Source organism: Cryptosporidium muris, genomic scaffold, assembly GCF_000006515.1.
Source record: "Cryptosporidium muris RN66 scf_1106632373425 genomic scaffold, whole genome shotgun sequence".
Classification (NCBI taxonomy): Eukaryota; Apicomplexa; class Conoidasida; order Eucoccidiorida; family Cryptosporidiidae; genus Cryptosporidium; species Cryptosporidium muris.
In genome coordinates, this window is record NW_002196577.1 from 74,968 (window position 1) to 87,857 (window position 12,890).

General features: G+C 33.1%; 8 protein-coding genes across 8 annotated transcripts, besides 1 other annotated feature; 3 read left to right on the plus strand and 5 right to left on the minus strand.

The window, feature by feature from the left end:
* Nucleotides 1-452: 452 nt before the first annotated feature.
* CMU_035540 (uncharacterized protein) lies at nt 453-3,488 on the plus strand (the record flags this gene model as incomplete). Its single annotated transcript, XM_002141695.1, has 1 exon — nt 453-3,488. The coding sequence occupies one exon, from the start codon at nt 453-455 to the stop codon at nt 3,486-3,488; it is 3,036 nt and encodes a 1,011-aa protein (XP_002141731.1).
* Nucleotides 3,489-3,609: 121 nt separating this feature from the next.
* On the minus strand, nt 3,610-4,455 carry CMU_035550 (Mnd1 family protein; the record flags this gene model as incomplete). Its single annotated transcript, XM_002141696.1, has 4 exons — nt 3,610-3,952; nt 4,016-4,212; nt 4,293-4,317; nt 4,415-4,455. The coding sequence occupies 4 exons, from the start codon at nt 4,453-4,455 to the stop codon at nt 3,610-3,612; spliced, it is 606 nt and encodes a 201-aa protein (XP_002141732.1).
* A 357-nt stretch (nt 4,456-4,812) lies between these two features.
* Nucleotides 4,813-5,287, minus strand: CMU_035560 (uncharacterized protein; the record flags this gene model as incomplete). Its single annotated transcript, XM_002141697.1, has 3 exons — nt 4,813-4,919; nt 5,057-5,119; nt 5,203-5,287. The coding sequence occupies 3 exons, from the start codon at nt 5,285-5,287 to the stop codon at nt 4,813-4,815; spliced, it is 255 nt and encodes an 84-aa protein (XP_002141733.1).
* A 301-nt stretch (nt 5,288-5,588) lies between these two features.
* On the plus strand, nt 5,589-6,047 carry CMU_035570 (40S ribosomal protein S19, putative; the record flags this gene model as incomplete). Its single annotated transcript, XM_002141698.1, has 1 exon — nt 5,589-6,047. The coding sequence occupies one exon, from the start codon at nt 5,589-5,591 to the stop codon at nt 6,045-6,047; it is 459 nt and encodes a 152-aa protein (XP_002141734.1).
* A 188-nt stretch (nt 6,048-6,235) lies between these two features.
* Nucleotides 6,236-6,557, minus strand: CMU_035580 (uncharacterized protein; the record flags this gene model as incomplete). The annotated part of the gene is made up of 2 exons (XM_002141699.1): nt 6,236-6,380; nt 6,433-6,557. 2 exons carry the CDS (start codon nt 6,555-6,557, stop codon nt 6,236-6,238), a joined length of 270 nt encoding a protein of 89 aa, XP_002141735.1.
* Nucleotides 6,558-6,843: 286 nt separating this feature from the next.
* Nucleotides 6,844-7,470, minus strand: CMU_035590 (peptidyl-prolyl cis-trans isomerase, cyclophilin-type family protein; the record flags this gene model as incomplete). The annotated part of the gene is made up of 1 exon (XM_002141700.1): nt 6,844-7,470. One exon carries the CDS (start codon nt 7,468-7,470, stop codon nt 6,844-6,846), a length of 627 nt encoding a protein of 208 aa, XP_002141736.1.
* A 338-nt stretch (nt 7,471-7,808) lies between these two features.
* Nucleotides 7,809-9,023, plus strand: CMU_035600 (eukaryotic translation initiation factor 4A, putative; the record flags this gene model as incomplete). The annotated part of the gene is made up of 1 exon (XM_002141701.1): nt 7,809-9,023. One exon carries the CDS (start codon nt 7,809-7,811, stop codon nt 9,021-9,023), a length of 1,215 nt encoding a protein of 404 aa, XP_002141737.1.
* Nucleotides 9,024-9,088: 65 nt separating this feature from the next.
* Nucleotides 9,089-9,111: a sequence feature (AT_rich).
* Nucleotides 9,112-9,310: 199 nt separating this feature from the next.
* CMU_035610 (uncharacterized protein) lies at nt 9,311-12,724 on the minus strand (the record flags this gene model as incomplete). Its single annotated transcript, XM_002141702.1, has 1 exon — nt 9,311-12,724. One exon carries the CDS (start codon nt 12,722-12,724, stop codon nt 9,311-9,313), a length of 3,414 nt encoding a protein of 1,137 aa, XP_002141738.1.
* Between the last annotated feature and the right edge of the window lie 166 nt (nt 12,725-12,890).

Below are 12,890 nucleotides of genomic sequence, written 5' to 3' on the forward strand. Positions count from 1 at the left end.
TTCCTTTTGAATCGTAGTTTTATATAGATCCTAACTTGTTTAATGTATATCAATACAATAACTATTTTTCAAAGATGACTTCTTTAGATTTCCATTTGAAACCAAGTAGTTATGTATAAACTTCCTATATCCCAAATTAATTCTTGATATGAGTTTGCTTATCTTTATTTATTTACTGAACTCCGAAGGATAGATACTATTAAAAATCCACTCCATCTCAAGTATACCATTTATAACTTGTAATAATACACTAATATTAATTGGCGCCAATTGGGGGAATTTGTATTTGTATTACTAGGTATTAGAAAGCTTGAAAAAAGTTTCAAGACTATTTAGTGTTCCCTTAAAAATATAAACTTATACATAAGAAGGAGATATTAAGATACATGGTATAATTACGGTTGATATATCTTTGATTAATACTTTACTCCTTCAAGTATCAATATAATTATATGACATCTGCAACTAAAAGAACACTCAGGTCAGATTCTGACAGTAAAGCTTCTATTAAGTCTAAAACTACCGTAAATGATCTTAAAGAGTCAAGTAATGCACATAAAATTTCAAGTAAGGACTTTGACAGAATTATATTAAGTTGGGACTTCTTTGAGGATATAAAGGAAGAGCCATATCAAAAGTCTGAAAAATTATACTCTTACAATAGCAGGTACGAGAAATGCGAAATTAAAGAGATTCCTGCTAGATTTTCATCACTCGAAGAGTATATTGAGTCTTTCTTTTCTTTATTTCTTCTAGAATGTCAACAATCCATACAAAGAGCCAAACATATAGAGATGAGTTCGTTCCAGCACTTTACAATGCTGGAGAGCAAGGGATGCATCGACTCAAATTTTATATCTGTACGCTTTGAAAAATTATTAAATGTGGATACCGGAAATCCAGTCTATTTCTCACCTCAGGATATAGTTTTGATTATTTTCCCTGCTAATGAAGAATTGTTTAATATACCTGACAAAAATTTAAGTGATGAACCATATCATGTTTTCGGCGTTGTTCATAATTTTAAATCGGGTAAACTTACACTAAATACAATTAACCCGTTATACTATCTTGAAGGTGAAAAGATCAAACGCTTACCATCAACAATAAGTAATACAGAAAGATGGAGAGATCGCTTAACTAAATATAATCAATATCTTCAACTAGGAAGAGATAAAACAAAGAAAACTTCTTGGTGGATATCCAGAATCACTTCATTTGCTACTAACTACAGAGAGTATAGTGCTTTGTTATCATTACAAGATCTCCCACTTAAAGATGATATTTTATGTTTGAAGAATCCTGTCTCAAGAAATGGTTCATTATCTATTCCTGACACTTTATTAGACTCTCTTGAGAAAATTTACAATGATTCTCAGCTAAGTGCACTAAATGAGTGCTTAAAATACCAAGGTATTACCTTAATTCAAGGCCCACCTGGAACTGGTAAGACAACTACAATTATTGGTATAATTAGTGCATTATTATCTTCAAATTATGAGAGAAGTAGTTGTAAAGATGAAGTACTTAGAGAAAGGGATACATCTTTGACCATAAATGAGAAGAAGAGAAAAGTTGAAGTATATAAATATGACGATATAGAAAAGGTAGGACTTTCACTAATTAGATATTCACAGCCATGGTGCTATAATAGTGATTATGTACCTTGGTATGATTGGAAAGCAAATAATCCAGAAATTTGTACTACTAAACTTATTGAATCAAAGACTATTCCTTTAGATATATCAAATAGGCAAACTGGACCAAGAAGAATTTTAGTATGTGCTCCATCAAATGCTGCAATAGATGCTATTGTTCGTCGCTTAGTTGCAGATCCAATACGTGAGCAAGGAGGTATTCTAGATGCTAATGGTGTGCGATATAATCCAACTATAGTTAGAGCTGGACCCAATTATCACCCGGATTTATTGGAATATAGCCTGGAAGTTAAATTACAACGTCGTTTAATTCGTAACGGTTACAATCCAAAAGAAAGTAAACCAGAAGTTCGTCAACAAGTTCAGTGGAAGATTATTCAAGAGTCCCAAGTTATATGTGCAACCTTATCTGTGTGTGGAAGTAAAGAATTAGTTTCTATTCTTGACCAAAGTAGCTCACCAAATGAAAAGTCAAAAAAGATTATTGCTTTTGATACAGTAATAATTGATGAGGCATCTCAAGGTGTAGAATTGTCTACCCTAATACCACTGAAACTTGGCTGTAAGAGATTGATACTTGTAGGTGATCCTAAACAGTTACCTGCTACAGTTCTGTCTAGGATAGCAATATTACATAAATATGATATTTCTCTATTTCAGAGGCTGCAACTGAATGGATTGCCAGTTAAAATGTTAAGTATGCAATATAGAATGCATCCGGTAATTTCTGAATTTCCTTCAAAACGCTTTTATAATGGTGAGTTGCAAGATTATCCAGGTATAATAGACGCAAGAAAATCAATAATACCATGGGATTCCATACCTTTTTTTAAACCACTAACCTTTCTTTCTGTGAATTCAGAAGAAATAAAAAATAAATCAATCTCAAATCCAATTGAAGCTGAATTAGTTTGTCAATTAGTTGAACTTTTGGGATTAATATTGACAGAAGTGAATGAAAAATTACCTAGCAAATCTGATGTGAATAATTGGTATGATAAAATTGCAATTATTTCCCCTTATAATGAACAAGTTAGACTCATTAAATCTATGATTAAGAAACGATTTAACTTACCATCCAATATTATATGCCCAATTGATGTATGTACTATTGATGGTTTTCAGGGTCAGGAACGTGATTACATCATTTTTTCAGCTGTAAGAGCTCAATATATTGAACCTAATGGAATTATTGGTAATAATAACAGATTGGAAACTCTTAGAACTAATGCTGGTTTTCTAGCTGATATTAGGAGAATTAATGTTGCACTGACGCGAGCTAAGCGTAACTTGTGGATTATAGGCCACGGAAGATATTTATTGGGTAACCCAGAGTGGGCACATTTATGGAACTATACTGCCGAGAAAAATTGTCAATTTTCCATTGATATAAATAAATTATCATTAGATAATTATTTAAAGAAGTGGCTATTTGCCTATCTTCAAAGAAAAGAAAGTACTAGGAATACTTTAAAGCAGTATATTCCAAATTTTATATTAAATCTTACTATGGATATTTCTTTAATGGAAACTATGGAAGCTACAGAAGTTAACAACTCTGTGGAACCTCAATTTAAGCTAAAGATTAATTCATCATTTTTCAATGACCTCAAACAGGAAATTAGCCAAGATTCTAAGCATGGCAAAATTACACATGATATCAGTAATAGTAGTAAATGTCAGGATACTCTAAGTAGTGATATTTATGATATTCCTATTGAATATAATTCTATTCAGCAGCAATTTATTGAAGATATTGCTGATATTTCATCTATGTTTGACTTCAGTGCTACTTCATATGATCATTGCAATGAAAAAATGATCACTTAAAAAATTAAGGAAAATTTGTAAATATTATGTTTGAATCTAAAATAAAATACTTTGTATAACTTGAATAATAGGAATATCTTAGAACTTTTTATAGTGAACTGAAGATATTACATTTAATTACCTAGTCTTCATTAGGTAAGCCAAAATTTTGATTAATTTCTCTTTCTTTAACTCCGGGCATTTTTTTCTTGATCCACTGTCTTATATTGCAAATATTATCTTCCCACCTTAATATAGCTTCATTACTCTGATTTATTTGTTCTTGTAGTACTTTTGGGTTATCTTGTAACATCATTTTTATGTGTTGCAACTTTTTTGTAAGCTCTTCATTAGTACTTGTTAGTTCTTCTAACCTTTCCATCTTCTTTTTTCTTAACTTTGTCTCCTCAGTATCTGTCTTTGATGATTCTTCAATCAGGTTGTTTAATGATTGTATATTGTCCTCTATTTCTTGTTTTGTTGCTCTAAAAAGAATTTCAATTTAGTTAAAGTGGTATTTATAGTATACATGATAAAAAATAACGAACCTCAAATAATTTATTCGATTTTCTCTCATTGATCTAGCAGCACTTGGTAATGCCCAAAATATATTTAGAGACCCAACCTTGTCACTCATTACAAGGGAATCATCAACTAAACTTTGTAAAATATCTTTAACTGTCTGTTCTATTATTCCACATTTCTTGCCAAGCTTTTCTATTTCTTTTAAATTGAAACACTCTTTCTAGTAGACAGTAATGTAATTATCAAACAAAAAACTTGTAAAGTACTTTCTTATAAATTTCATTATTTAGCCAAGCTTACCTTATCATATAAAGAGCTCAATAATCTGAAATTGTTTTAAGTAATTGGATATTATCAGAATATAGTCAAAGTGTATTAGAATTAAACTAAGCTATTTTACAAAGTTTAAGGGTATTATTTACCTGGTTCTTTTTTCTTCGATTGAAACTCCACGTCTTGACATTTTAATGTGACCTTAAAATCTTAATTTATGTTTAATATAGATTAATATGTAGAGAAAAGTGTTCTAAGGATAGAGGTAACATGCAAGGAGAGCCAATGACAATTACAATTACATGCATGCATGCAGAAACCACAATTTATTGAATTACTTCAGTGGGAATACAATGATATAGAATTCATTTCAAGCAAACTAAATACATAAGATAAATAATTACATAATATATATTCTCGAATCCCACTAAGAATATTAAAATAGATCATTATAAAGTAATAATAAGATCTATTAAAATTCATATTGAAATATAAACTAGATATTTACTGTGCAAGAGATATAGACATTAGAGAGAAATTATAATTGCTACTTCTGTAGCTGATCAGAAGACAACTTCTGCATTTTCTCAAATTCTTGAAGTTCATTGTGAAGTTGTTTAGTAAACTCGTCATCCATATCTTCATCATCCCAACCTATAGTTTAATCAAATAGAAAGAGTAACGGGAGTTATTGAAGACATAACAATGAATTGTTGTCAATAAAGCATCAACTAATCATACTGGGTCTAACCGAGTTTCATGTTACTAAAAAGCTAATAAATAAAACTTACCAGTAACATCCCAATCTTCATCCCACTCATTTACATCCGGATCAATCTGTGTCTCAAGGTTTTCTAAGAGTAATATAGAAAGTGGCATTTAGTAAATAAGAAGGTAGTTATACAAACTACAGGACTAAATATTAATAAAATCTTACCCAGATTATCAAATTCTTCTAATTCATCTTCTCTTTCGTCAAATAAAAAGGTTTCATCATGTTGATTCTCGCCAGACATTTCCATCGATAGAAATTCACCAATAGGAAATTTAATATAGGGCACAAATTTGCGGTGAAAACATTGTGAGAAAAAAGGGGAGGAGGAATAACTAAAAGCGGATTTTGATAGCTAATGAAATAATCAAAGCGCCCATATACAGTTTATAAAGTGCGCCCAAGTGGGGGGGGACGTCTCCAAATAAGGCGGTATATGGGACTCAAACAAATGTCTATTGTAAAATAGATGTGTCTCGATACTGAGGCACTTGTATTTTCTAGAGATTTATAAATTATCGTCAGGAAGTGTAAATTTTGGTTGTTAATCAATGACACTATACGAAGTAGCAGCTCCTCGTGTAGTGAAGACAGCCAAGGATGTACCAGCAGGCATCTTAATTGAACGTTTTGCACAACAGCTAAAGAAAGGTGGCAAGATGGCAATACCAGAATGGGTGGACCATGTTAAGACATCTTCATCCAAAGAGCTTCCACCACAAGATCCTGACTGGCTTTATATTCGTGCTGCTTCAATATTAAGGCATTTGTATATTCGTCCAAATGCAGGAGTGGGTGCTTTATCTAAGTTTTATGGTAGGAAACAGCGTAATGGAACTTCAAGAAATCACTCTAGCACTGCATCTCGTGGATTGATCCGTTATTGCCTACTTCAACTCCAAGGTATGGGTTTAGTTGAGTTTAATCCAAATACTGGAACACGTAGACTAAGTGCCCAAGGTCAGAGAGAGTTAGATTCTATTGCAACTCAGTGCAGATCTTCTATGTAGTAATATCTAGTGAGGAGGTAGATTTAATACATATTAAAAAGATTAGTTTAATCTAGTATTACTATTTCTGCAAGTAACTTAAACTTGCAATTTCACTGAATACTTCATTCTTAATGTTTAGTAATAGTGAAGAGTACTTTTTTTCAACACTTTTTTGAGAATTACACTTATTTAATACTATTTATTGACTAGTTATAATATAATTCTAGTCCCATACCATCTTTAATTTCGTAGTCTTCTAGTGTTATGTGATCCTTATAAGTGGTGTACCATTTTTGAATGCGAATTTTTTCCCACCTTGTACCTGGCAAGTAAATAAGTGACTTTAAAGCTCTAAACTATGAGACTATATTTTAAACAATCCCCATCCAGAGTTAGCAATTACCTAGTAAATTTAATCTTACCTGTATGGGCTGCCACCAACTTTTTCACATCGCCAATTGTATCATCAGAATTACATTTAACACGGATTTTACGTCCAAGACGATCATTCAATATTATCTCAATCATTATATCAACTATATAAACTCTAAATTAGCTATTTAAGTTCACTAAAGAGATTGAAACTTATAACTCCACAAATAACAATGAAATTCAGATATCTAAGATGTCTCATTTATGCGTACAACCTATGGAATACGCCAGAGCCCCCAGTTAAAACTAGAGATACAAATATCAAAAAGACACACAATGTAAATCCGCTATCTTATGTTTCAAAAGTCCTATGAATTATAACTGAATATCAGAGATTAGTTATTAGTTTTAAAAATATAGCCCTATGCTAAAATAATACATACTATTGTAAAATTTCACTAGGAGACCCAGACAATAAAGTACACTCAGTAATTATGACATCTTTTGAGCATTTGCCACTCATTGAACCGACTAATTCAATTTCTCTTAGTACTTTCTTGCTCTTTTCGTCCATTAGACGTCCAAATACTACATGTTTCCCATCTAGATGAGGTGTATGACCAAATGTGATAAAGAATTGAGACCCATTTGTGTGCTCTCCTCTATTTGCCATTGATAGGACATAAGGGGCATGTTTAATTGAAAAATTTTCATCTTCAAAAGTATCTCCATAAATACTTTTACCCCCCATACCATTGTGCTTAGTGAAGTCTCCACCTTGGGCCATAAAGCCTGGAATAACTCTATGAAATTTACTTCCAACATATGTCATTTCCTTCCCATCCTCATCTCGTTTATTTCCAATACACAAGGAATAGAAGTTATTGACAGTCTTTGGCACTTGTTCAGCAAATAGACCTAATGTCATTGATTTAAGTTGACTATTTCCTATCTTCACTTTCATTTCCAGCCTTAATGATGGGTTTAGTTTGTTTGGGTCCAGTTTCTGACTTGCAAGTGAGAGGAGTGGGATATAGAGAAACGAAATCAATGAATAAAGAAATTTCATATCTTTTAAAGAAATATTCACAAGTTTTATCTATTATAAAACTAAAATATTATCCCTCCCCCGTTTTCTTTTTACATCAGGATGTAAAGAAAAAAAGAAGGGGGGGATCGGTAGAGCATTGAGGATTCTTGCAATATAGCTACTTCACACGCAATAAATAAGCGCCTAAATATATGGCGGTCTCGTCTCTTGTGGGGGTGCAAAGCGGAGACATATAAAGGATTCAAAAAGGAGGTTTAAACTTCTAGAGATAATGGGCAGCGCAATAAGTCAGGCAAAGAATTTTTTGTTGAAGAGAGGCTGAATTTAATTTTTGTAAATTTATTGTGAAAACTGTGATGGCAATTCCGGAGCAATCTACATCGTGTGAGGAGACAGTTCAGGTGGCATCTACAGGCGAGATCGAGAGTAACTACGATGAGATTGTCGAGTGTTTTGAGGCACTAAACCTGGATGGCAACTTACTACGTGGAATATTTGCATATGGTTTTGAGAAACCATCTGCAATTCAACAACGTGGTGTAAAACCTATTTTGGATGGTTATGACACAATTGGTCAAGCTCAGTCAGGTACAGGGAAGACAGCTACATTCGTAATTGCAGCTCTTCAAAAAATTGATTACTCTTTAAATGCTTGCCAAGTCTTACTATTAGCACCTACTAGAGAACTCGCACAACAAATTCAGAAGGTTGCCTTAGCTTTGGGTGATTATTGTGACTTAAGATGTCATGCCTGTGTAGGAGGTACATCTGTACGTGATGATATGAATAAACTGAAGAATGGTGTTCATATGGTTGTTGGGACACCAGGACGTGTATTTGATATGTTAGATAAAGGCTATCTTAGAGTTGATCATCTAAAACTATTCATACTAGATGAGGCAGATGAGATGCTTAGTAGAGGATTCAAACTCCAGATCCACGATATTTTCAAGAAACTTCCACAAGATGTACAGGTTGCATTATTTTCAGCCACAATGCCAAATGAAATACTACATTTAACAACTCAGTTTATGAGAGATCCTAAACGTATTTTGGTTAAACAAGAGGAGCTAACACTAGAAGGTATTCGACAATACTATGTAGCTGTAGAAAAGGATGAGTGGAAATTAGCTACACTGGTTGATTTATATGAAACTTTAACTATTGTACAGGCAATAATCTACTGTAACACAAGGATACGTGTAGATCGTCTAACTAAACAGATGACAGACCGTGACTTCACTTGTTCTTGTATGCATGGTGATATGGATCAAAAGGATCGTGAAGTCATCATGAGACAATTTAGATCTGGTTCATCTCGTGTACTCATTACGACGGATTTGTTGGCTAGAGGTATTGATGTACAGCAAGTCTCTCTTGTTATTAATTACGACCTTCCTGTTTCGGCCGAAACTTATATTCATCGAATTGGTCGCTCAGGTCGCTTTGGAAGAAAAGGTGTTGCTGTCAACTTTGTTACAGTTGATGATATTGAGCACTTACGGGATATCGAGAGACATTATAATACACAAATTGAAGAAATGCCGATGTACATTGCTGATTTGCTTTAATGTAGCTATTTCTAGACCTAAGTAACTAATTACGAGATTAAACACCGTTTTTTACACGGATATTCAAAATTAAATATTATTTATTTTAGTTTCCTTATATAATACAATAGATGACTATACACAACTCTGTATTCTAAGTTGAATTGCCTGTCAGTTATAGTGTAGGACGTATATTATGTAGAGTGGGTGCAGTGCCATTATAAAGATCTAAATTGAACTCTCAAGTGTAGATCGAAACTTACTTCCTATAGCTTCTGTTCCAACTCCTTTCTAATTAGTCCCAAATTTCAAGATAGTTTATTATAAACGTTGCTAGAATTCCTAATAATCTCCTTTGCGATTCTATAAGCGTGTTCAGATGAAGGTCTTAGTTCTGGGTCTTGGTAGGCCATGGATCTTAGTAGTGGAACCCATGAATTGTGATTTCTAATAATGGAACTTGGAACTATTCGTTTATTTCTAAAGTTATCCAAAACATTTATCCTTTCCATTGCTGTTGTGAATCTTGGGCACAGTAATTCTAATAGAATCAATGCTGCCGAAAATATATCTGCCTTTTCATTGCATAAAGCACCACCTTCTGGTGCAGTATAACCAGGAGTTCCAATTAATTGCCCACGTACACTTATTTGTGAATCTAGTCTTGATAGTGGACCCTTCTTTTTTCTATTTGAGGCCATAAATTTATTTAAACTGTAGTTTGTGGCTGAATTTATATCATTCACACTATTCAGATTTGTACTATTTACAGCACCATTACTTTCATTATCATACATCAAACGAGCCAAGCCAAAATCACCAATTTTTATCTGCAATGTACACGGATTAACGAATATATTTTCAGGTTTTAAGTCACGGTGGACAATTCCTTTCTCGTGTATATCACGGATACCTTTGATTATCTGTTTAAAAAAGTTTAATTCAACTTCACCACCACCAATTGTTGTACTTCTATTTGTATCTCCTAGCCATGAACGTAAAGTAACACCTATACATAACTCCATTTGAATCATCATAATCACTTCATACACTGGACCATTAGCACGACGGCAACCTGGAGATAAGTAAACTAGAGAGTGGTGACGATCTAAAGAAGTGGGTACATTAAGAGTAGAAATCCCTAATTGTGTATTTGGGCTTTTGTATCCAAATCTGTTAGCCTGATTTTGTTCTTTATTTACTGCTGTTAGAGATATAGATGAAGTGATTGTTCTTGTTCTATATAGTATACCATTGTCATCACTAGTATCATCCATAGGGTTATTTAATATCAAGTCTGATTTGTCTTCAGAGAATTTAATATCCTGCCTCTTACTATTTACAGAATTTACACTTTTTGTGTCTTCGAAGTTATCTTCCTCAAAAGCTATGAAGTCATTTTCATCAGTAGTCATTCCTAAACTACTCGAGTTAATACTAGGTGTCAAACTTGATACAGAATCTACATTCAAGGTCCAATTCGAAATTTGTTTGCCGGTCACAAACTGATAGCTATAATTATCATCATCAAATGGTGCACGGCTATCTTCAGATGACCCACTATAGGAATATTCATTAAATTCATCGTAATCCTTCTCTAACTGAAAACCATCATCACTGTCATCACTACTAAATTTCCTGTTTACATTATGGATATTTAGATTATTGTACTTTTCTTGTCTTGTAGTTTTCTTAAAATTTCTCCTATGAAGAACTTCAGGCTTTATAGATAGCTGTGAAACAGACTTAGGACAACCTAAATTTTCTATACCTTCGACATATCCTTGAAGTGCTTCTGGTTCTTCACACCACCATGTGTAGTAACGAACCACATGTTTGCTCAGTGTTGTTCTATTTGCTGTGATTTCTCTAAAGTATCTGATTCTTGTAATGTCATCATCTGCCCCAAGACCTAATCTTAGGAATTTTATTGCATAAAATGTTCCACGCTCAAGTTTATGCTCAACTTGATATACATGACCAAATCCACCACGACCAATTAATTTACAAATCTCAAAATTTTTTGAAAACCTACCATTATCAATACAGCGAGCTAATTCCGAATCACTTGGAATTGAGTATAGTGAAGATGATTTCGGACCCACTGATATAACTGAACCAGGAATTTGACCTGTAGTAATATCCATAGTGGTAGGTATTGTAGCGTCACTACTAGTTAGAGTTATATTTACACCAGACCTTTGCTCTGACTTTTCAAACTTCACTTCAGATTTTTCTATAGTTCTATGATGAATTATATTATCATTCTTACCATTTAGTGCTTTAAAAAAGACATTCTTTGATATCCCCATAAAACTTGTCCTCATATCAACCATAGAGTGACTTTTTACAAATCTAAACAAATTATTTTCATCTTTTAAATCAAGATCATTCTCCTCTGAATTGAACTTAGTATATGAAGATGTTGCAAGAAAAGAATTTTTTAGTGCTTCTGCACCCTTAGAACCTGTAATACCATTTGAGTAAAATTTCTCAGTTGAGCTAATACTTTTTGTTCTCTTTAATACCAAAATTAAAAGCAAAATTATGACTACACCTCCAGAAAATACAACTGCTGTAACTACCATAACATATGTTTTACTCACCGTTACTACTAGAACAGATGATGGAGATGTTGAAGGTAACAAAGATTGTTCTGAAGATAATGCTTGTGTGTTAGTTGAAAAAGATGGTAAGGACTGTGAAGAGGTACTACTATCAGATAAGCTTATATGTTCGTCTATTGTAACCTCTGGTGATGGTAGAAGTGGAGGGGCTATAAACTTTTTTAAGGGAATAGAAGGTAAAACTTCTCGTAGTAATCTTTCAATGCAATAACTTTTGTCTTTCCCTGAATTCTTCATTAAATCACCATCTTCTGTTAAAAGAATATTACCTACAGATATTACTGGACTTAATACCATCTGAGAGGAGTAGAAATAATTTGAAACAGTCATTTCCTTCAAATAAAGTAATCTCGATGAAAAATATGGAAATGCTGAATCTGTTTCTAACTTAAAGACACTAGATATTTGAGAAGGAAACTCTACAGATACATTATCAAAGTAAAGAGAATGTCTAGTTGGACCATAATACAATGATGTCCTATTTCTTGATTGTAATAGCCTTGGATTATCAAGGTGGTCATTAACTCCGTGATCAAGACTTGTAACATCCACATAACGTAAGTCCCACTCAAGCATATGGGTGTTTATATTTAAGGCTCTAATATACCAAGTTGTAATTCCAATTACTACATCATTAAAAGGAGATAGTTTGGAAATTCCACCATCATCTGGATGCACTGTACACTGTTCAGGAGATGCAGGATTTGAAACAACTCTTCCTGTCATAATATCTAATGTAGTTATATCAGAGTGCCTAGATCCAGATAAGTATACTCCAGGGAATAAAGACGAGTGGAATGGACACTTTTCAACCAAGTTGTTTATGCGAATTCCATCGAGTGGAATTAATTCATGCGCAGTTGTCACGTCATCTACATTTTTATTTAGTGAGTAATAGAATATGCTACCTTGAAATGAACAGTATAGCCTATTGGTAATACTATCTTTAGTAGTAACCAGTTCTTTTGGATGAAAGGTTCCTCCCGGGATCAATTTGTTTTGCCAAAGTATTCTTCCCTTCTCATCTATAGCCCATAGTGAACCATCTACTGTAAGAGTTAAATATGACAAGAAGGACTTACTAAGACATGACATGCCATAACAAAGATCTTCTTTGCTTTTAGCAAAACTAATAATTAGCCATAGTGTGCAAAAAATAAGAGAAATTACTTTATTGTTCAACTTTGCCTGTCCCCCTTTGAAGACCATCTTGTAATATGTTCTTATATTACATTTGATTGGCCAAGTTATTCTCATATAC